A 24680-nucleotide genomic window follows, 5' to 3' on the forward strand; every position below is an offset into this window, starting at 1 on the left:
ATGTTCTAGAGCAAGCAGCTAGTAAGTGGCAGAGCAAGGTCTTCTGACTCCAATCCCTTGCTCTGTCCAATAATACACAGTTGTTTGTTAAGTCCAAGTGGGGTATGAGATCACTTCCCTAGACCACCACTGAATTCTACTTCTACCCCATGAGAAAATCTTACCATGTTCTGAATCACAAAAAGTAGGTGAATCTACACCAGAACTTGGGAACTTGTACTCTTCACACTTTAAGAGTGGCACATCCTGCCAGCTTCCACTTGGGAGAACAGTCAACTAGTGAGGGGAAAAATAGAAGTCAGATAAAACTATTGGCTTGACAGTCACCAAAGTTAAATTTTAAATACTATATAATATGCAGACCATGATTTAGGGCCTATTTGTCTTTGATGATCTCTAAATAGGTTGCAACTTGATTGCACCCACTAATACTCTTTCCATTTTATTTTGTTATTTGTAATTGTTATTCTGCATATTCCTGATCCTTCCATTAAAGTTCTTCCTACCCTGATATTTCACTATGCTATAGATGTGGCCCTGGGTTCTTTTAAATGATGTTAATGAACTTGAGTTCTGAAAAATTTTGGCAATCTAGGAAGATGTTGAACATAGACATGATGATACATTGTATATCTGATATAGGGGAACCAGCCTAATTGAATACAAAGCAGCTAACCACTAGGATGGCTGCTGGGAGATGGGTTTTTCAATTATTCTCAAAGATTGTCACCTAAAACATAAAGCATTTGTAACCTGTGCAGACCAAGGAAGTATGAATGCTAGCAAAGCCACAGATTTCTGACTTATTGAGCAACATTAAATTGTTCCAAGTTGGTTGGAACAAGATTAGAAGTACCTTGGCACCTAGGTGCTACTCGTTTTATATAAATCCAATAACTAATACAAGGACTTATTCATTAAAGGTGTTTAGCAACTATGTGCTGATAGTTATGATGTAATTTTGAGGAAGAGAAAAAAAAAGCCTTTAGTCAGATAGGAAACTCTTTCTATAATTTAATTAGAACCCAAAGGGTGCAAAGAGGAATAATTTATAATAGACCTAGAAAGGGGAAAGTGGAATTAGGTTATTAAAAGACTTTAAAAGCCAAGATGGATTTGCATTTTATTCTACAGTTAATAGGAAGTCATTGAAGGTTCTTGTTGTTATTCAGTTTTTTCTTTGGAAAAGAACCAATGACATCTTGGAGTGATGTCTCCTCTTGAAAAAAATTTGGATTTAAGTGAGGCAGAGTTTTATAAAATTGTCAGTCAGCTTTATTCTCTCTTCCAGAAACATTTAAGTCCAGCAATAAAACAAAAATCAAGACAACTCTGATGACCCAGAGTTGAAGATTTTTTTTTGTTAAATATTTAACAAACACAAATATTTTAAGATACAAAGTGGAAAAATTACTTGACTTACTCCCTGAAAAAGCATTAAAGGTAACCCATCACAAAACTGGCCATGAATCTCTCTGAATTTCTCCACTCCTCCTCTCATCTGCCATTTTAAATGTATTTATTATCAATGTTCTTTCCTCTTTCTATTTCTTCCATTTCTTTCACTATGCACTCAACTTCCAGCCTTCATTGTTACAGGAAATCAGTACTTTTCTCTTTAACATAAAGGTATAATCAAGCAAAACAATTCAATACATTGACCAAATCTGAAATGTCAGGTACTTCTGAGGAAAATCAATATAATAAAACTGTTTTCTAGCCAAAGAACTTCCATCTCCATAAAACGGAGTGGTCATTTTAGGGCTCACATACATTCTAGTTTTATGTCAACTTTGTGTCTAACCAGGATCTAACATTTCATTCTGCTAATTATTCTGATTAGTCAGACTATTTGCATGGCAAGATTTTTTTTCTGTTCTTATTTACTATTGTAGGTCAGTATTGGCTTCTTTTCTATTACAAATCAATGGCTAATTCTTCCTACACACACACAAATGTTCTGTAGCAGCTCAATGTGTTAGTCTATTGCCTTATTAGTTCCTTTATCCTTTCCTGCTAGAAAAGGCTCCAATTAAAAAAAAATAGGGAAATCCAGATAAGAACTGAAAAATCTAAACACAGAAGCTAATCTTTCTTCCACTCCTCATTCTTCTCTTCCCCTTCCTCATCTCCTTGTATCCTTAAAGCAATACTTGTCCCTCAGGGATTTTACTACACAGAATAGAGGTCTGCTTTCTTCAGACTGAGAATGAGAATTTATTGATTAACTTCAGGCCACCTCTTGGTAGGGGAAAGAGAAAGGAGAGATATGGTCAAACTTGTGTTTTAGGAAAATTGTTTTTAGCAGATAAGTGGAGGACAGATTGAAAAGAGGTGAGACTTGAAATGTAGAGACCAATTAAGAGACTATTACAATAGTTAAGATGAGAAGTATTGGGTGTGAATTGGGGAGGGACAGCAATACTTCAAGGTTGCCAATCTGGATGACTGGAATGATGGTAGTAGTTCTAATAGAAATTGAGAGATTTGGAGAGAGGTGAGCTTAGTACAAAATATAATAAGCTCTAGTCTGAAGTACTGAGTTTGAGATATTTATAGGACATGGAATTGGAGATGTCTATATGGTGATGAAGTATGGGCTCTCAGGACAGAGTTCATGAGCTGAGAGTTCATTCAGTAACAGACAGAAGAAGAAGAAAGAAGTAGTAGAAATTGTAAATTCCTTGTTTGGGGGTACTAATATTTGTTAACCTGACAACAATAGAGAGACTTGCTATCTTTCTAGGACATTTTTCTAATACACAGCAGAAACTCCCTCAAGACAATCAAAGCAAATGACAAGTCCCCCCCTTCTGATGATTTGCTTGATCACAAATACAATTTCCAGAAAGAACTTAAAAAGTATTACCAATGATTATGAAATCTTAGGTAAGAAACTAAAGATCACAATGGCAAAGGTTATTTTGTTTTGCCCATTGAAGACAAGGAATGCAAAAGAGAAAATTAATTTAGGAAGTAAATATCTGGCTGAGAAGAAAACAATTGATAATATACTTGGGATTTCTAGATTATTAAAAATGTAGGGATGACAGATTCCTGACTAGAGAGGAAATATGTCTAATATAGCTGGTAAAAATGCATTTGTCCAGTGTTTTGCAAATGTAATTTTAAAAACTTGAAACTAAAAAGGATACAAGATAAGAGATCAAAGGAAGAAAATTATCTATATGTATAAAAACTTTTATAGCAAAATTTTTAGTAGCAAAGATCTAGAAACTAAAAGGAGACCCATAAACTGGGTATAACACTTAGTACAATGCCTGTCCCACAGTAGATACTTACTAAATGTTTATTAATGGACTGACTAGCTGAATGAATTATGGTATATGAGGGCAATGGAATACTATTGTACTATAGAAATTGGAGAAAGAAACCAATGAAGATATATAAGAAGCAGTAATACAGATGCATAAGGCACTCATCAACTAACTTGGATTTAAAAGAGAAATGAACAGAAAATGGAAGCAAGGTCAAGTAATAGTTAGATAAATGCCAAAATATTTATTAAGTACCAGGTGAGGCATTGTGAATACAGATACCTAAAGGTAAAAGAGTACATATCCTCAAAGAGCTAACATTTAAATGGAAGGGTAAAACATATATAAAGAAGAAGAGGTCAGATAAGGATTTTTATCTGGAATTCATAGGGGTTGTGAATGTAGCCATAAGTCATTCAGTTACCATAACTTTTATTAGTAGTTGTAGTATAGTTTGGATTGCTGTTCCCAGAACAAGAGATAAAAATGAATGGACAGAGGATCAGGATATTAATAATAAGAAAGGGCAGATAACAAATCATATATATGTGTTAGGCACATAGAAAATGCTAAGGAAATATTTATACTGCAAAGTGCCTGCCATATTGTAGGTATTACTAAATGCTGGTTGAGTGAATGACTTATGTGTCATCTTTCTAAAGCATAAGTCTAGCCATGTAATCCTCCTGTCTTCAACCTTCAATGTCTTCCTGCTGCTTATAGAATAAGATATGAAGGCGTTTAAGACCTTCAATACTTTTTGTTCTACCTACCTTTTTGGACTTATTTTACTTTATGTCTCTACTTTCATTCTATGTTGTAGCCATACTAGACTACTAGCTGTTCTGCAAACTTGTTACTCCATCCTTTAGCTCCATGCATCCACACATATCACCTCTTATGTCAGTAATATATTTCTCCCTTCCTCCAGCTTTCAGAAACTAGAGGAGAGGGGATTATGGGAAGATAGACAAGTAGGTTAGAAAATTTTAAGTGTTCTAGATTTTTCCCATAAACAAAACAAAAGTATACCCTAGCGCAAAAATAGTTCAATGAAGAACAGGGGTCCTTCTAGGACAATCAGAGAAGTCAGAAGAAAGGCCCCAAATCAGAGATTTAATTGATGTGAAATATAAACACCCACAGGCTAGCTCCCCTGAAACCATGTAGACCCTAAGGCTATCTGGGTTCAAAGGTAGTCTCAGTCAGAACCACAGGCATTTTCACCTCTCTGAGGAGTGTCCAAGTCCCCAAAGATTAAGGGAACCTCCATTGATAAGGTATGCCAAGCCAGCTGTCCTGCTAAGACACTGCCCTAGGCAAGAAGTAGCTAAAACACCCTGTGAATGCAGAAGCAGTGGAGCAGGGAAGCCTGCTGGCACTTACAGTAGAGTAGAGTTCTTGATTTGGGTTTCCAGGTCAGAAAGAAGAGCTGAAGTGAAGCTAGAGGCACCATCCTTCCCATCCCCACCCCCCCCCACTTAAAATAAGAAATATTAATTTCTTATTTTAAAAAAATGAGCAGGAAAAGGAGAAAGAATGCAACTATAGAAAGTTACTATGGGAATAGGAAAAAATAGGTTCATCTTCAGAAGTTTACTAAGGTAAAAAAAAAAAAAAAAAAAAAAGATCTTCCTACCACAAAAAGTAATGTTAAATGGCTTCTTCCCCAAAAGAATTTGTAGAAGAACTCAAAAATAAAAAATCAAATGAGAGAAAATGAGGGAGAAAGTAAAAAAGAGAAAAGAAAAGAACAATCTAAGGAAACCAAGAAGACTATGAAAACAAAGTCAACCAATTGGAAAAAAAGATCCAGAATCTTAAAGAAGAAAATGACTCTTTGAAAATTAGAATTGGGGAAAGGAAAGCCAGAGAAGTATAAAACACCAAAAAAATAATAATAAAACAATATAAGGAATTTAAAAAATAGAAAAGAACATGAGACATCTCATAAGAGAAGCAATATATCTGGAGAACAGATCAAGAAGAGGAAAGAATAACTGAACTACCTGAAAGCTATGATCAAAAAAAAAAGAAAGAAAGAAAGAAAGAAAGAAAGAACCTTGACACAATCATACAAGAAATAATTAAAGAAAAATGTTCTGAAGTGATAAAACAAGAGGGGAAAAAAGAAATAGAAAAAAATTATGCATCATTACCTCAAAGAGATCCTACAAGGAAAACATATAAAAATATCATTGCTAAATTTTGAAACCCCTAGATCAAAGAGAAAATTTTACAAACAACAACGAAACAATTTAAATGTGCTGGAGTTACAACAAGAATTGCACAGGACTTATCAGTGGATACAATAAAAGACTGCAGGTCTGATATACCAGATTATGGCTAAAAATATTATGTATAGTAAAATTAAGTATAATATTTAACAAAAAGAACAGACATTCAGCAAATTGTCATATTTCCAGGACTGTGTTTCAAATAGACCTAAACTTAATAAAAAATTTATCATATAAGAGCCAACATCAAAGACTAATTTCAAGGGACTCAATAAATATATCTTTATTTTATGCAAGGGAATATAAACCATATGTTTAAAACTGACATTAGTAATTATATAGTCCAAAGACTGGAGTAGAGTTGAGTATAGTGTGACTCTAAAAAGGAAAACTATCTAGGAAAAGGGAAAAAGACATAGAATAATATGTAATACAGAAGAATATTTAGATTAATGGGAGTAGGATAAAAAGGGAAGGAAAGGGGGAAGGGGAGAAAGTAAGGGAGACATTCATAGTGGGAAGTGGAGGGAAACAAGTAATAGCAAGACAAATTAATAGGTAGAAGTAAAGTAGAAAAGTTAGTAGAGATAAGAAATAAATATACACAAACATAATGATCAGGAGTAGAACTTATTAGAAAAAAGTATAGATGGTAATTACTAATTTCAAAATCAAACTTAGAAAAGATTCAATCAAGAGAAATATCTACATTATATGTCATAAAAAGTGTTTTAGATGTATGTATATATGCATATATGTATGTGTTTGTATGTGGAAGTATATACATGTATGTATATATATGTAAGTATGTATGTGTGAAAATATATCTGTGCTTAACTGCAGCCTGATTGGAGGATGTGGGAGAAAAAAGAATAAAATAAAAAGTGCTGCAGAAAACAAAAGAAAACCTGCAAGGAAGCAAAGAAAAGATGGAAAGCTATGAATATAGTATATTCTATTATTACATATGCTTCCTAGAAATGGAAATTTATTGTTACATATTTTGAATACTTCCTGATGTTCTGCTGGACATATGATAATGTTTTATTTTGGGTTGGTTTGTTTGTTTTTTCCTTTTCTTTCTTTTTTAAATTTTGTTTTCTCTTATTTTATATTTATGTTTTAAATAAGTACATTTTTAAAAAACTCTAAGCTCACTTGCCACCTCACTTATGAAGTCAGCTTTCCCTAATCTTCCCAGATGAAATTGCTTTTCAGATATTTCAAGAACATTTTAGATTTTTCCTTTCTCCCCTCCATATTCCACTTTGCATTATTCTTCTTGGATATATAAGATCCTGTCCCAATAGACATTGAGTTCAAGGACTAGTTCTTTTTAGTTTTTGTATACTTTACCTCTTCCTCAATAAAGTGTCTTGAACTAAGTGGGCAATTAATAAATGTTTGTTGTTGTTTAATTAATTCCACACCAAAAACTTTTCATCAGTAAAGGAGAAACTGATGAAAGGTTTATAGTATGGCATTAATTAAACAACAAATATTATTTATTTCCTTGTCCATTTTTATGAGACTCCATCTGATTTTCAAATCTCCTTCTTAAATCAAGATGGCAAAATAGGAGTGATGACATGCATTTAAAATTCAGGGCTCTTACTACAAAATTTTGCAAAAATACCCTACCATACAGGCACCACTGACTCCAGAAATGTCCTTGTTACACCCTATTGGAAACCCCAAGGTCTAAAAGAGGAGTTGTTACATATAATACATGTGAATATTCTTACCCTGTCCTCAGTGGCAATGGGCCACAAGGTACAGTTCACCTCCACTTCATCATAGTCTGCTGAAGAGTCTGGAGTAAATTCTTCTATCCATTCTTGTTTCTGTGAAAAACAAAATTTTAAGATAATAATTGTAACATGCCCTCCTGGCAGTTACAATTACTAGTCTACCCTATGCCCAACAGAGTACCTTTGACCACTGACCTTTGCCGTGTCAACTCAACTCAGCTCACCTCCTCTGAGGCCTTCAAAGGTCTCTGGCCACGATTTCTTGAATCTATAGTTTAATAATCGGTAGCGTGCTCAAGAACAGCCATGTATAATCTTAAAAGCCTTTATTATACCTACTTACATAATGCCCTGACTTGTCAGCTCCCTAGTGAACACCTGGTCTGAAGATCCACGTGTTCACTACCAGACTCCTTACCTCTCTGGGCTATCCATCAGCTTGGCTTGGCTATCCCAGGCTAGGGAGCCAGGTTAAAGAGCGACTGCTGTCTGCAGTGGGCTTATAAAGGGCCTGTGAGGTCACACACACAGCCAATCAGCGAGAGAGTCACCCATTACGAAGCTATCTCAATATGGCCAAGATCCCACCCACAGGGCAGTCCTATATCCACAGAGAATACTTCTGGGCAACTCAATCTCCTGTTGCGCTGTGCCCACCCATTTAAAGGGCCCTTACAAATAATTCCAATGAGGCCAGTAATATGGGGACCATGATTGAACTTCCATTCTGTATTCTTTAGATTGTGAGCTCCTTAAGGGCTAGAATACCATATATATATGGTATTCTATTTTGGGGGAAAAATCTTTTAACCTCTCTGACTTTCATTCTATAATGTAGAGAATTTTTTATAAAATAATATAATTACAGGGTTAAAGGAAGACTTAGCCACCATTGAGTCCAAGAGTAAAGTCTTTGTTCTGATACACTTCCATAGCAAGATAATTGGAATGGGAACTCTGAGGAAATTAAAACCCCTCTTCACAGATTCATTAGTAATGAGCCTAGGATTTTAGTTAATTGTCACCTTGGTAGACAGGGAAAGCCTAGCCCCAGAGAACTGTTGAAGATACTGGAAGGAAGCAACTGGAATAGGGATGTGGTCAAGTAAGAGCTTATAATTATGGAGTATATGTTATTGTGTATATTTATTAAATAGTTACTGTATGCTGGAAGGCATTTACATAGCAATGTAAAAAAAGCATTGATTTTGGAGTCAGAAAAGTTGTTGGAACCCAGGCTCTGCCTGTATAGTCTTAAGCAAGTCACATCTGCCCTTTGGGACTTAATTTCTCCATCTGTAAAATGGAGGAGGGTTAGACCAAGTGATCTCTAAGATCCCTTCTAGCTTTAAGTTCTATGACCTTTGCCTTTGTTTCCAATTTTGTTTTCACCTCAATGCTTCCAGAGACTTCCACTGGTACCCTGGGGTACTCTTTATCCCGTGTTGCATGCAAGACTGTGTAGATTTCTGATTCCTACCCTGGGAAGCTTTAAAAATAAGACAGAGTACCACCTAAACTGGGTAGTGTGGGAAATTCAGTCAGAATCAAAGATTTATAGAGTCTCATAACTGGAGGAATGATCTAATTCAGTTCACCCATCTTATTCCAAGAAGTGTAGAAATATCTCTTATCTAGCTGGTCACCCAACCTATGTTTGAGCCTGTCTTATGATAGATAGCTCACTACCTCTTACGGCATTTTCACAGCTTTAAAAGTAGTAAAACTTCCTTAAAATGCAATGAAATTTACTGTAATTTCCTCCTATTAATTGTGATTCTGTCTTCTGGAGCTAAGATAAAGAAAGCCTAATCCTGGAAGTGTTGAAGATAGGATTTACGTTGCCCTGCATTCTTCCATTTTTCAATCTCAGTACACCCACCTTTTTCACTTCCAAATGTTCTTATTTTCAATGAAAATAACACTTTGGATTTTGATTTCTGTTCACAGTGATGATCGTATATTTAAATTTGTAGGAGATCTCAGAGATCATCTAATATAAACCCATCTTTTTTTTTGGATAAGAAAACAGAGGACCAAGGAGTTTTAGGAATTTGCTTGAAGTCACACAAGTAAGAAGCATCAGAGGCAGTATTTGAATACAGATCCTCAGACTCAAGAGCCAAAGATAAGTGACAATCACAGGTAAAGCATTAGGTAATGAGAGTATAGAGACAAAAGTAAAATGGCCTTTGCCTTCAGGTAGATTCCTGTCTGAATTCCAGTTAGAAACAGTGTTTTAGGCACATAATAAATGATTAAGAAATGTTTTCATCCATTCATACATATCCCTGAAGTAAGCCATGATGGTATATACAACCATTTACCCATTAATGTAAATCATTAAGATTATTTTCTTCTATCAAAATTGGCTAGGGATTGAGAAGGTGGTCTCCCCTATTTTGAACATATATACCAAACCATTCACTTACACATTCACTTATCCTTGGATTTGGATTCCATTGATGTAATAGTATGATAAGCACATAATAGGATAGAAGCAAAATGAGAGGATTTGCAAACTCAGACCAGCTGAGTCCATGATGGATGTAGAGTCTCCAGGATTCTGTCCTGTTGGTCTTAATAACAGCAGTCATGCCCAATAGCCTGAAGAAAATAGAGACAAAAACCAGTGAAACGCTTAAAGTTATAGTGTTTCTTGTCAATCACTACTTTATTGGTGCTATCTGTGGATATGTCTACTCAGTAAAAGTTTTCTCTGTGAAATAGATTTTGCCAGATTTTTAAAAACATTTTTCAATGAATGCAGAGATTAAACTGGTCCAGTCAAATTCCCAACTCTATTTCATCTTGGAAGATAGAATGTCTTTTGAGGAAAGAGAATCTTTTATTTTTATCTTTGTAGCCCTAGTACTAGTATATTGCCTAGAATAAAAGAAGCTCTAGAACCAGAGAACCTGGGTTCAGATTCAACTTCTAATTCTTTCCACCTGTATGAATTTGAGCAAGTCCTTTAAACTCCTGGATCCCAATTTCCTCATCTACAAAATGCAGGATTTGAACTAGATGATCTTTGAAGTGACTTATAGCTCTAGTCCTAGATCAGGGACAGAGCTTGGAAGGATTATCTTTCCCATGGCAATTCCCAAATCACAGATCCACCATCTGTACAACACTTACTGGTGCCTTTCCAGCAGTGGAGAGAGTCTTGTACTAAATCATCTATATTTTCTCTCCCAGTTCTCACTGTGATGCCAGAACCAACTTCAATGTGATTAATCTGGCTTTGAATCAGTCAGGTAAAAGGAAAAACTAATTGATTGGCTCACATGGAGAAAGAACTCCAGACTTTGGCCTCTTTAGACTAGGTTCCAAACACTAAAAATTTCCAACACACACCCTAAAATCCTCCCTGCCCTTCCCTTTAGAATGTAAGTTACCTGAAAGCAGGGTCAGTTTTGTTTTTATCTTTGCTTCCTCAGTACTATTCATAAGGCATTGAATATAACGGATTTTTCACAAATACATTTGTTCAATTGGATTATAATTCTGATGGGGCTCAAAGCCAGCAAATCTTTGCTTCGAACCCTTCCCCCCTTAATTGAGAGAGACAATTTAAAGCTCAGACTGCAGCCTTGACCTCTACCTGGCATAAATGTCTTCAGGTGGGACTAAGTCTTGAAAGTAAGGCAGCTGATAGAAATAGAGACTCCCGATGTGGCCTGCAGTGAAGATAGCTAGGGAGACACACATGGTGCTGAAGGCCAGGGGGCCGACTTCTTGATGGCAGGACCACCACGTGCACAAGCCCAGGAATGTGACAAAGTATACAGCAGATGTAAGTGAAGGATGGACAATTCCTAGGGAGAGAAATAGTTTATTTGGGCTTGGAATGAAGAGTTTGCACTCTTACTAGTAAAACAATCAACAGCAATGTATCTGGGGGATTGTTGATACAGTCAGCTATGTGGCATAATGTAGGATTTTTGTAGAAATGACATTATCTAAAATATTTAAAAAGATGCTGTAAGATATAATGGAATGAACACCAGGTTTGAATTTTATCTCAGACAATTACTAACAATTACTAACCTGGAATCAGGAAGACCTGAATTCATATCCAAACTCAGATACTTCTTTAGATGTAGGGTAAGTCATGTAACCTCTGCTTCAGTTTCAATTATAAAATAGAGAATTTAAAATAGCACCCACCTCATAGGGTTGTGGTGAGGATAAAATGATATATTTCTAAAGTGCATAGAACAATACCTGACACACAATAGGTGCTTAATAAAAGCTTATTCCCTCCCCTTATCTCTGTTCTGGGCCTCTCTGGTAGAATTTGAACACAGTTTTTCTGATTCTAAATTCAGGGTTCTTTCCACTGTATCATACTGCCTTTTTTTTCCTCACCTATAATGGGAGGTAGTTTGACTATATGATTCCTAAATTAAAATTAAACCCTGACAGTCAATGATTTTGTGAGGAGAAAGGATCATAAAATATAGATTTAGAGCTAGAAGGAACATTAGAGGCCAAGTCCAACTTTCTCATTTTATAGATAAGGAAAATGATGCTTGGAAAAGTTAAGTGACTTGCCCAGATTCACAGTAACTAAATATCTGATGAAGGATTCAACTCAGCCCTCCATGATCACTTTGCTGCCTTAAAAAGTCTGCTAGTTGCAAATAAATTGACCAGGGTGTCCAAACTTGGTAACTTTAGTTAGTTTGAATTGTTTTCAGAAAGTTAGTCCCAAGAGACTCTCTGGAGCTTCTATAGGACATCATTGCACCAGAGTTTCCAGAGAAAGCTTTAAGTTGAGCAACCCAAGACCTTCCTCTTCCACCTAGACTGCTACATTACCTGACAATCCCAGGAGTAGGGTCACCAGGATCTTCCCCGCTACTGTAATAAGGGTATCCAGTATTGTTTTCAAGTGGGTGATGATGGCAGTGATTTTGCCCAAGAATTCTGTTATCTTCCCCTTGGTTCTTGCTCCAAAAACACTTTCTTCAGAGGATGTGCTACTATAGGAACTATTGTCATCAATATCCTGATCAATTTCATCTCCCTGTGAAAAGAGTTCAATCTACTTTTCAACCTCATTACACATTACTTTCCCATACTGTGTGATCCAGCCAAAATGACCTATTTCATATTCCTTTTACAGAATATTTAATTGTCTTTAAAAAAAACTTTTATTCTAGCAGTCCCCCATACTTACAAGATATTCTTTCCTTGCTTTTCTTTCATAGAATCCCTTACTTCCTTCAAGACAACTCAAAATCCAAGCTATCAATAACTATAAGAAAAAATGCTCTAAATCATTACAAATTAAAACTCATACTTATTAGATTGGCAAAGATGATAAAAAGGAAAAAAGATGAATGCTGAAGGCAGGGAGAAAGGAAGATATATATTATACTATTATACTATACTATAATACTACTAGGGGAACTATGAACTTGTCCAATCTTTCTGGAGAGTAATTTGGAACATTGCCCCAAATTATTAAACTGGGGCAAAACCCCATTACCTTCATCAACCAAAATCCAACTTTATTGTCAGATTTAAGATAGCATGGAGTTTCACTCACTGCCTCTGTCTCCTCCCCTGTCTCCTCCTCCACCACTTTGCTATGGGAGGATAAAGGTGATTCAGGAACAAGGGGCATCACCAGCTTTTGGCTCAACTTTATGACGACCAGAGATGTGACCAGAATCCCAATGTCTGGACCCAATAGACGCACAATATTCCTAGCATCCACTTGGCTGAATCTGTGGAGAAGAATAGGTAAGTCAAGTAGAAAGATTTCCCTGAGCTTTTTGGAGAAATTATTTTTCTTATCTCGTGTATTTCATGGGAGTCCATAGAATTTAGAGCCGTAATGAACATTGGAAATGGAGACTACTCTATCAATTTTACAAATGAGGGAACTGAGGCATGGTGTGTGAGAAGGAGATTGACTTTCTAAACAAAGGTATTAAATGGCAGAACTAAAATTCAAACCTAGCTTTTCTGATTCCCAATCGAGGGCTCTTATCACCATACCATGATAACAGGTATTAGGTGAAATAATTTGCTAGTTTGTGGAATATATAAATTCCTTGTTTTTTCTTTCCTCTGGTTTTTGGTCATAATCCTTCTTACCATCTTCACAAATAATTAACATTCAAGATCCATCTCAAGTCCCTTTTCCCCCTTCCTAAAGTATTCTAACCCACCTCATTTCTCTTGTAGCATTCTCTATGTCATGTAATGTAGGCAATATTATTTTCTAATTGCTTCAAATATTTATGTGACCTGCCTTTCCAAAAGGACTTTCATTTCCACTAGGGAAGAAACTATCATTTCCTTCTTCTATTCCTCCCAAGATCATCTAGCTCAGAACTAATAATAAATAGTATTGGAATAGTATAGAATCATTTAGGAACAGTTACTGCCTGTTATACTCCTTTATTTGTCAAACCCATTCTTACCTTAGAATCCCCAGATCTCCAAGTACCATTTCCCAAACTGCACCTGTGAGAAAAGCTTTTGTTCACATATGTTAGGATTTGCAAATGTATTCCTTTTTAATGACTTTGACTCTCTTTTCTTGCCAGCCTTGCCAGTGGGTTACTATTTGAAGTGGAGCAGAAAGAAGCAGAATGTGCTTCTTGGTCCTACTGGTATACTGATATTCCCTGTATATAGCATATGCTTAATTAATATTTATTGAAGAGAACTGAGTTTTCAGTGAGGCCTAAAACCATCCCTTCTTTTTTTCCCCTTGGAAATTCACATATGAGTGAATTAAAAAGCATTTATTAATTGCTTACCATGTGCCAAAAACTGGGGATAAAAATAGAAAAGTGATACAGTCTCTGCCTTCAAGGAGCTCACATTATGATTGGAGGAGACAACATAAATGGGAGATGCCATAAAGACACTCTTCCATTCCCAGGGTTCACAAGATGAAAGAGGTAGAGATCTTAGGATCATAGATTTAGAACTGAAATGGATCCTTGAGGACACTTTGAGGATCTTTGATTCCAACCCCCTTCATTTTACAGTTGGGGAAAATGAGGTATCAACAGTAGCAAAATAAAATATCAGGGTCACAGATCTAATGAGTATCTGAGGATTTGAATCCAGATCTTTCTGTAATTCCACTGCATTCTTCAGTATGCCATGCTTCCTCTTGCTGGAGTTACTAATCAGAGAAACTTCTATCCCTTGTTGTTCTGTCATCCTATTCCCCTTTCTCTCTTGCAATTCATTTTGTGATTTTTGGCTCTACTCTGCTAAAGTACTTCCCAGAAAAGTCAAAGAAAAAAGAAAAGGAGGTGTGTCCACCTTGGAAAGGCTTGGGGAAAGGAAAATGGTACATAGAAAGGGGAAAGATGAAAAGACTTGACTCTTCCTATTACTGAAATTAGGGTCCACTTTTAATTCTGACTCCTGGATTCTCTGGTGCAGCAAGAGATCTCAGTATATTGTTCCTTACCGTCAGGAGGCATGAAACGAAAAAATATCTGAGCAGTCAATTGTATCAGTAGGAAAAGGGCACTGGTGTAACAGATTGCTCTCAACAGATGCTTTGTGTAGCCTACAAAAAGAATTGGAAAAAATTAAGGTTACATTGCCCTCAAGAAGAGCCAAATGTCTGTCCCTGTCAAATTCTTTTCTGTATATATTGTATGCCCCAGACTGTGCACACATATTACAACATACATTTTGTACTCTCACCAGGGGAGTCAAAGCCATAATAGATTGATAATAGGATCTTCATTGAATCATCTCATTAATTCAGACTTGAGAGGCTATTTTGAATTATCTTCATATTGTAATTACATAAAATTTCTATTTTCCAATGCAGATTCAGATCAACAGAGAGATGCTAGCCATGTAGAACTCCTTTAGGCATCTTTTATTAAATAGATAAGAATAATATGTAGTTGATGTATATGTTAAATGGAAATGAAAGCTGGCACCGTATTTAATATGATATATTCTCCATATACACAATAATGGCAATTTTGTGTGATGATCAACTATCATAGACTTAGTTCTTCTCAACAATGCAATGATCCAAGACAATTCCAATAGACTCATGATGGAAAATACTACCCATAGCCAGAGAAAGAACTATGGAGTCTCAGTGCAAATCAAAGCATACTATTTTCACTTTTGTTTTGTTTTATTCCTTTCTCGTGGTTTTCCCCTTTTGCTCTGATTCTTCTTTCACAACATGTCTAATATTGTAATATGTTTAACATGATTGTACATATATAACTTATATCAGATTGCTTGTGGGAGACGGAGGGAGAAAAATCTAAAACCTAAAATCTTATAAAGGTGAATGATGAAAACTCTTTAAATATAATTAGAAAAAATAAAATACCATTATGTAAAAAAACCGCGATTGGGAAATGTTTATGAAGTAAATAAAAATGTAATATAAAAATGTATTTTCCTTAGCAGATTAAGTTTTCTTCCTAAAGTTGAATTTCTTGTCATACTATTAATTTGATGAATAAATTCTTTTTAGAGCCTTTTGTCTCTAATCCTTTATCACAGATAGCATCAAAGTCAAATCTTCATCTAAGCTTTCACCAAACAAATTAGATCATACTATATTTAGAAAATACTCTTTATTTATATAACTCTTCTAATACTTATTGGAATAGATTTTTCTATGCAGATAGTTTCTCTTGTAATCTATATTATTAATAAAGGAGCTGTAGTGGTATGGAAATCTTGGCTGATATCCCTGCTCTAATTCTTACTTCAATTAACCTCTCTTTGGCTCTTTGTTTCTTCCTGTGTAAAATGAGTTAATACTACTTGACCTGCTTCCCTTAGAGGGAATTGTGAAGAGAGCACTTAAAGATCTATGGGGATATGGATTTTTATTATTTATCAAATAAAATATTCACTATTGGTCACGTTATTAATGATAAGAGCTCACATTTATAGAACACTTCTTCAGATTAGAAAGCACTCTCCTCATGGTAGCCCTGTCCAGTAGATAGTATGCCTGTTATTAATCCTCTCTTATAGACATTAGTGTCTCAGAGATATTAAGTGCCTTCCATAAGATGACACAGCAGTAAATAAGTGGTAGGGCTAGCATCTCTCGGATTTCCAAGTTTATTACTGTTATAATTGATGAGCTCTCTGAAATGCTCAACTATCAATCTTTTGTTCAAGTCAAGAGCCCAGAGAGATGTGACCTTGTCCAATCATATTATTTTGGTGGGGAAAGGATTCGGAGTGGAGCTTTGATTTCATCCTTAGAGGGAATGTTCAGTGTGGAAACTCCCTCTACCAAATGTGATTGGCAGCTCATCCTTCTCTAACAGTTTTAAAGTAGTTATCTCTAAGCTTTTAAAAATTATGTCATGCTCATATTGGTTTTAAAAAATGAACATGCCATCCAAATATATGTATACTTATTTTTAAATTATATGCAAGCACTACTGTGCTAATTTTATGTTAGAAAAATTGTAGAAAAATAGAAATACAAGTAAATGGATGAGCTAAAGATAAAATCATATTGTATCCTAGAGTCAATAGGAAGCCCCTGAGGTTTACTGAGTGGGGAGTAGAAATAGTATAGATAAGTCTGTGCTTTAGGAACATCACTTTGGCAACTATTTGGATGAAAGAAGGGAGTAGGGGAAAATGGAGGACTCTAGTAAGGATATTGCAAAAATCTAAGTGAGAGATGATGAGGATCTGAACTAGACTTGTGACTAGGAATAGAAAGAAGAGGGAAATGGGAAAGATGTTATAGAGATAGAAATATCTGTCAACCACTTAGATAATGTGGTGTGAGGGAGAGGGAAGAGTTGAAAATGAAACCAGATCAGGGACTTTATCCTTAACACAAACAGGAAAGTTGGGGAAGAATTGGCTTTGAGGGGAAAATGTCATAATGGGATCTGTAATGTAGACCACAACTGTCAAGCCTTTTCTTCCTGCAAAACTCTCTCAAAATGAAATGGAAATGGAGGTGTGCTTCCTATTCCCGGATCCCCATCACAGAGTCTTGCCTCTGAGGTGCTTTTTTGAAGCCAGAAAGTACTTGGAGGACAGAGCTGGACAGGTTAGGAAGGGAGAAATTTCCCTGATGGTACCTATCTAGTCGCTGCTAAAGAAAACTTGTTGGGTTATATAACTCCTTTGGTAGGTCACCCATTACTCAGAATGGAGGAGATTAGGAGTGTTTACTGAAGGAAGGAAATGCTTGAGAATGAGGTCAAGCATGGTTGTGTTGGAGATCAGCCCCGCCATGACTGGCTGATACAGGGAGACTGTGATGTAACCTATTTTCTCATCCTCAGATTGGTTGTTCAGCTCTACTTTGGAGACTTTCTGTCAGAAAGTTGACAGCAAGCAATAGGTAACCAAGTTGCCCATGGCCTCATAGCTAGTTTTTGTTTGAAGGACTTGAATTCATATCCTCTTAACTCCAAGATAAACTCTCTATCTCCTAGGCTAAATTGTTTCTCACGGTGGTATTATATTCAAGATAACAGTTGTCTACCATTCATGTCCCATGTTCACAACCACATTTTACATATATGAACTATTTTGTTTGTCACATCAATCCTATGAGTAGGTATTATTAGATGTCTTAGAGAGTTGGTTGAGGCTGAGATTAAATGATTTGTACATGTTAATATAGCTAATGTCAAAGGTAGGATCTAATCCTAGGTCTTCCTTATAATAAATAGCACTTATTCTATTGCCTTTTATATGAAGTAGGTGTTATTGTTATCTTCATTTTACAGATAAACAAACTAAGGCCTAAGGAGGTGGCCCCAGGATTTTAGCTAGTAACTGGTGACTCCAAGACTAACACTCTTACACTGGCCTTAATACTAGATTTCCATTCTCTTATGAATCCTCAACTTCTACTAAAGTATTTACAAGCTAAACTCAAAAGTTAATGTTACCTGTAAGCATGGGAATACTCATTGTTTTGGTTTTGGTTTTCCCAAGGGATACACTATATAATACTTAAAGTTGAGACCACAAAAGTAAATTTTCTTTTTATCCTACATTGAAATCTTTTCAAGAGAGTATTTACCTACCTTTCATTGAGGTAGCTGAGGGTTTGGGAAAGAGTGGAAGGAGTAGTAAAAATATAAGATAGACCACTGACATTCCATTGTACCTGAACGATATAGCTGTAATAGAAAGAAAAAAAATCAAGATATCAGATCCTTAGCAAGCAATAGAACAAACATCATCTTCTGTCTTCTGCCCATACTGAACCCCCAGCCCAATACTCCAATACATTCCAATTATTGAAGCCTCTCCCTGCCTACAGGTGCTGACTCCTCCAAAAACTTTTCTATAATTAATTTTCTCCCTTCCCTTTAAGGTGAAAATTATTTTTCCCTCCTCTTTTTTCCTATAATATTTTGTGTAGACTTTGTATTTATCTCACTCTTCTTATAATCATAATTAAAATGTCATACCCTATCTTTTACATATTTTAAATACATTTAAGTGTAGTTAGACCAAAGTGTATATCTATATTTTTGCATTTCCAACCTCCAACATAGAGCTTTACATAGGATAGGCAGTTGACCAATATTTGTTGAATTGAATTGGAACAGATGTGATGGAATTTCATTCACATTCATTTTTGAGGCAGGGCTTCTTGATCTTTTTTGAGTCATGGACTCCTTCTGACAAAGCTATGGACTGCTTTTTAGAAGAATGTTTTTAAATGCATAAAAAATACAAAAGAATACAAAGGAAATAAAATATGTTAAAATACAGTTATTTAGACTTTAAAAAATAAAGTTCACCAGGCTCCATTAGAATTTCTGCTTAGTAAAGGCTAAAAGGAAAGTAATAGAAGAACTAAGTTTGAGTCCTACCTTTGAAATATATGATTGTAAATAACTCAGCAAGGCATCTGATTTCTCAGTGTTAGTCTAGGCAATTCTCTAAGATTATAAATTATAGAAGACAAATTGAATTGAAAGAGGAAGTTTATCTAGGGGGTTCATGACAATATCACTGAAGTTTCAGTTAAGAAATCTCTTAGATTTTTCTAGGTCTTTACCCCGTTCATAATGAATTATTACAGTAATTTGGGCTGACCGGGATCCCACTTTTTCAATCTTTCTTTAGTAATGTGGCAATGCTTGTTGTTGACTTAGCCACACACAAAAACATTGCTTCCAAGTATGCTTAGTAAAAATCAGAATTTCTAGCAAGCTGAAAATAATTTGCCCAGAGTACTAAAAAAAAAAAAAATCTCATTTCACTAACAATAACTGACATTGCAAAGTCAAAGTGTGCATCACTGGTGAACAAAGGAAACTAATTTTGGGAAATTGACACATAAATAAATTTGTAGCTGTGTGATGTCTTGTGTTCACTGCTATCATTCTTAGACTATGCTAATAATTGGGAACATGGTGAATTAATGAAAGAATTATCCAAGTAAACAAATTTTGGTCAAAACTATTGTAATATTTCAGATGAATTCTCCAGATAATCATCTTATATCTTTCCTTTGTTTGGGTAGGTACAATTTAAAGTCGTTAATTTATTCACAGTATCGTAGGATCGTAGATGGAGAATTGGACAGTATCTCAGAGGTCATCAGTTCTAGTCACTTCATTTTACAAATGAGGAAACTAAGGCTCAGGAAGCTCAAGGTCATACAGATAAGCAACAGAGGCAATATTTGAACTGAGGCTCTCTGACTCCCGAGTCAGGGCTCTATTTTTGAGGTCATATTTACATAACAATTGGAAATGTAACCAAAAAATCAATTATAAACTATCTGCCTGTCCACATATCTAAATGGGATTGAATTTTTGACCAACTTGATTGAATATATTGATATCCTATAGACAAATCTTTCCCTCCCCTGACCTCTACAAACATCTACAGTGACACTGTTAGGAAAATTCAGAAAATGTCCTAAATAGAAGCTAAGCTCAAAAACCCAGCTAACTTTGACTCCAAAGTCTATCTTTACTTCTCTTTCTCCTAAAAAACACTAGAAGGACAACAAGATATGCTTTCAATATGCTATAACTCCCAGATTCCATAAAGGAGGAGTTTTCTAGTTGATATTTCCAGACTGAAGGTCTGCAGTGTATCAAGGTAGCAGCTATATCTCTAACTGGAAATAAAATAAAATTACTACATTTCACAGAGCTGTGGAAGACACTGAACAGAAAGGTTTCTACCTTAATTACTTTGGGGATTAAACTCACCTATGCATCGGGATTTTCTTCTCAAAAGGAAGAAAGCAATCTTACCTGCAATCAGAGAGAATGGCAGAAGAACTCTAAAAGTGAGTGCAGTAGTGACATCACTGGCCATGATCTTCAGTCTGCTCACAATGAAGGCTAGAAGTGCTATGTGTTGGCTTAGCCCCGCAGTCTAGAGCCTGTAAGAATGTGGAAAGACTTTACCACTTCTTCATACTGCATACTTTGCTCTTTCACTACCAACCTTTGTTCATGGCCAGAAAAGAAAAGTTGAGTGCATAAGTCAACTTTAAGAAGGGGATTCTGGGAAGGCAACTGAGGGATGAGCAGCAGGGCTATATACTAAATCTCATGTGCTTAGCCAGTGGAAAAAATTGATCCCTTCTTTGGCCTCTTCCCTTTAATCTAGTCTCCTCCTTTCTTGCTGAATAAGTATTCTTCAATTTTGTTCTTTGAAATCATCGATCTCTCAACACTCTTCTTTTCCAAAGACTCAACTTCCTCCTTTCAGGCTGAAGGAGTCATAGTTTCTAATTAGAATCTAATGTGGAAATTTCACAGGCCCTGCCAGTAACCATCATCATCTAGGACGTTTTCAGATAAAGGGCAATAACAAAATAACTCAATGTTTTCACTATTAAAAGAATGATAATTGTTGACATTCATAAAGTACTTAGTGCTCTATCTATCTCTCTATCTATCTAGTGATTATCTCCTTGAAATAGTAGAATTAATAGAAATGAGTTCAAATTTCACTTTACACATCTATTAATTGATGAAATTCCTTAACTTCTCAGAACCTCGGTTTTTTCATCTATAAAATGGAGGTAATATTCACATAACCCATCTCACAGGGTTGTTGTGAAGAGAACCTTAATGGGCTATACAAATTAAACTATCATTGTTAATTTATTTACTACTAATAATAATTCTCTTAAGAACTCTGTGAAATAGATCTTAAGGGTCTAACTATCCCTATTTTACTGATGGGAAAACAGGAATAGAGAGGTTAAATGATTTTCCTAATATCACACAAGTAGAAGGCAATAGAAGCCAGCTTAGATTTTCTGACCTTAAATTCAGGCTTATCCCAATAGCCCAATAAAAAATAAGATTGTTGAGAATAGGAATTGTATTATTCTCTACATTTATCTCCCAGGTCTCTAGCACAGTACCTGGGCCCCAGTAAGTGCTTCTTAAATGTTTGTTGATTGAATAATAATAGCTAGCCAATACCCCATAGTTGCCTCTCTACTCCAAGAATAAGCATTTTAAATTCCTACTAAGTGCTAAATTCTAAAGATACAAAGATCACATGAAAAATGACTTCTCAAGAAAAAAATTGTCTTGGCAACTACTCAACTTGCCCTGTATATCTTAAACTGTGATGTCATTAAAATTTGAAAAGGATCAGTTCTCAGTACTTGCAGCACTCCTACTGATTGACTAATAGGCAAGCCTGGCCCCAATTCTCAAAATAAGTGATTCTCCATTATACTCAGGCTGGCCTTATTTATGGATATCTTAGCAAGGTTGTGGCCTTGATGATGTCATTTGAGGGATGATAGAGAATTTTCTCTCATCAAAATAAGCAACCTTCTAGTTCCCAGAAATGTTAAATTTGTTTTGCTTGAAGCTTAAAGTCAGTTTGTGACCTGAAAGATGGATGCCAAGATTAAGTAGGTCTTGTGCCACAATAAATTAGAAAAAAAAAATGAGGGGGGCGAGCAGAATTCTTGTGAGAAATGCCACACAATGATATTCCCAGCAAAACCATAAGGACTGAATATGTGGGATAAGTGAAAGTTAGGAGAATCAAGAATCACCCTTGATTCTGGAAATTATCTAGCCTGCCCAATTTTGTGCAGCCAACCCTACTTTTCTGAAATTCTCTGGGCCTTAATGATAAGGGAACAGAGTACCATCCTCTGAGTAAATTCTTCCTGAATATTCATGCAGTTTAAACTGGGGGTGACTTCAGATTACATAAAACAATACTATGGCTTTGTTAAATAGTCTGCACACTGTAACTTCTCAGAGGAAAATACACAATTCTAGAATATCTTATCTGGAACCAGTTATCTGAAGCATCTGGATAATGGCTTGCAGATGGCGGTCATTCAAATAAGAAAGCTTATTTAAAACCTCCTTGGCTAACTAAAGATATGCAGAATTTAAAGCATAATTGACTTTGGAAAATGGAAAATATATTTTAAAATGGTGGAGAAAAATTGAGGTGTTCATGTTATAATGAGACAGGCAGACCCAAAAATTACTTGTGGCTTTTATATGCATCAGAATTATTTTCCAATTTACCTTGCTGCCCCCATCCAACCATCAATGCCTTCCCTATATCACAGAAATTTTAAACAAAATCTTGTTTAAAAAGCAACTATGACTAATATATTATATAAATGGCATATATAGCTGCATATATGGATAAGGACTAAAATATATGCATATATATATATATATATATATATATATATATATATATATATATATATATATGGATAGATAGATTATAGAAACAAAAGCTTGTACTGAACATGTAGAGAATAATTCAATTCTCCAGTACTTGATATAGAAACAAAAGCTTGTACTGAACATGTAGAGAATAATTCAATTCTCCAGTACTTGATATAGGGCTTTGCATATCATAGAGACTCAATAAATGCTTAATGAATTGAAGATAATAAAGCATAAGTTCAAAAAAATTTCTGCCAATAAAAAATACACTCTCACACTCGGTCTTAATTTTAAAATATAATTTGAATCAAGGAAAAATGCAAATTTTATTCACATAAGAAGAATATTGATTTGTGTATTATTGCTGAAAGACTGAATGAAAGAATTTATCACCTCTAATCTTGCTGAGTGAACATCATGAATAATCTGTATGCCCCTACATTTATCTCCCAAGGATTTGACAAGCATTTAAAAGAATGTATGCACCCAGTCCAAATATCAGAGTAAGTTGGTACCACAAAAGAAGCAAAATACTTCAAAAGACAGATTTAATCTAAAAGAATTTTGCCTACATTGACTGGATAGATTGTGTGTCTGACTCACAAAAGAGCTAAAACAGTCATGAAACACTAAACTTGCTCTTGTTCTCTCATATATACATATATTCACATGTATACATACCCTTGCCTTCACCCCTTGCACACATACAAAAATACAAAGCAACAATTATTACTACAACAAAACCCAAATCTCAATATTTCCCTTATTTAATGCTTGCTTACAGAGGTCATATGGAAATAGCAAATAATTGAATAACCAGAAGGTGGCAGGAGCAGCTCAGTAAAACACCAGAAAATGGCAGCTCAATGGTAAAAGAAACCTAGTTGATGACATCAGAAGTTCTCAATTCATTGTACCAATATCCCAGAAGATGCTGCCAGTTATAAAAACAGAGAAGTATTCTGGTTGGCTCCAGTTACAGGAGTTTAAATTTTCCAAATTACAGGTGTTCCTCCCTCCTTCTTAGCAGATGGGAAGCTGTGGGAACCTATGCCCCTGTGAGTGTATGGAGTGAAGGTTTTTCTTTATTGTATATCTTATAAGGTTTAATTAAATGCTTCTATTTGATGTTAATGTGTCCACTTGTTTAGTTTGGCAAGAATCCTGACTCAAAGAATGTATTGAACCTCATTGCCCCTTTAGGAAATTCACACTACATCATCTTAGAGATTTTTTGAAAGTATCATATTCTTCAAGTTGATTTTACCTGTTTTATTTTAAAAACAAAATTATTGGTTTTAATTTGGATGATCACTTATGAAAAGGGAATGAATAATCTTACTCACCTTGTAATGTCTTATGTAAGGCTTTGATCTGTTAAGACATGAAACATAGCCTTGGAACCTATGTTCAAGGTTTTGTGGCTTAGTTCATGAGACTGCTTCAAGAACAGGATCTCCACGTCAATATTTGAAAAAAAGCTGAGATCCAAGCTCAAGGTTACAATATGTTTTTCTAGGATGTTTGAAATATACTCTAGTAGTCATGAATTGGCTATTAAGCAAGCATATGCAAGGCAATAGTCTCCAACTTCAGGAGCCTTTAAAGACTTTTAAAACCAGTTCTTATTGAATTCCTCTCTGTAATATTTCTCACATCTGTGTCCACTTCTCTATTCCCATTGTAATCACTGTTCTCATTATTAACAATATAGAGGTCTTCTCACTTCTATTTTTTTCCTTCTCT

At 35.3% G+C, this 24680-nt stretch overlaps 2 protein-coding genes across 2 annotated transcripts in view; both read right to left on the reverse strand.

Annotated features, from left to right (window-relative positions):
* The window catches only part of LOC141552740 (piezo-type mechanosensitive ion channel component 2-like), a 91677-nt gene extending 81814 nt beyond the window's left edge, over positions 1–9863 (reverse strand). Inside the window, exons 1-3 of the mRNA XM_074284752.1 lie at positions 9699–9863; positions 7261–7359; positions 165–276 (exon numbers count right to left, since the gene is read on the reverse strand). Coding sequence (XP_074140853.1) covers positions 165–276; positions 7261–7359; positions 9699–9863 — 376 coding nt within the window. The remainder of the gene's footprint in view (positions 1–164; positions 277–7260; positions 7360–9698) is intronic.
* Positions 9864–10869: 1006 nt separating this feature from the next.
* On the reverse strand, positions 10870–20961 carry LOC141552741 (piezo-type mechanosensitive ion channel component 2-like). Its single transcript, XM_074284753.1, has 7 exons — positions 20514–20961; positions 18315–18410; positions 14720–14821; positions 13710–13752; positions 12827–13007; positions 12094–12301; positions 10870–11087 (listed from the first exon to the last, which is right to left on the reverse strand). Exons 1-7 carry the CDS (start codon positions 20575–20577, stop codon positions 10870–10872), a joined length of 912 nt encoding a protein of 303 aa, XP_074140854.1. The 5' UTR covers positions 20578–20961.
* Between the last annotated feature and the right edge of the window lie 3719 nt (positions 20962–24680).

This window comes from Sminthopsis crassicaudata, chromosome 2, assembly GCF_048593235.1.
Source record: "Sminthopsis crassicaudata isolate SCR6 chromosome 2, ASM4859323v1, whole genome shotgun sequence".
NCBI lineage: Eukaryota > Metazoa > Chordata > Mammalia > Dasyuromorphia > Dasyuridae > Sminthopsis > Sminthopsis crassicaudata.

What these genes read in the sequence shown, in the direction of transcription:
- LOC141552741 (XM_074284753.1), bottom strand. Translation starts at nt 20,577, where the DNA reads ATGGCCAGTGATGTCACTACTGCACTCACTTTTAGAGTTCTTCTGCCA. An exon ending in CTCAGCTACCTCAATGAAAG is followed by an intron (nt 14,822 to 18,314) that starts GTAGGTAAATAC and finishes TTCTTTTTGTAG; the next exon opens with GCTACACAAAGCATCTGTTG. An exon ending in TCGTTTCATGCCTCCTGACG is followed by an intron (nt 13,753 to 14,719) that starts GTAAGGAACAAT and finishes CTTTTCTCACAG; the next exon opens with GTGCAGTTTGGGAAATGGTA.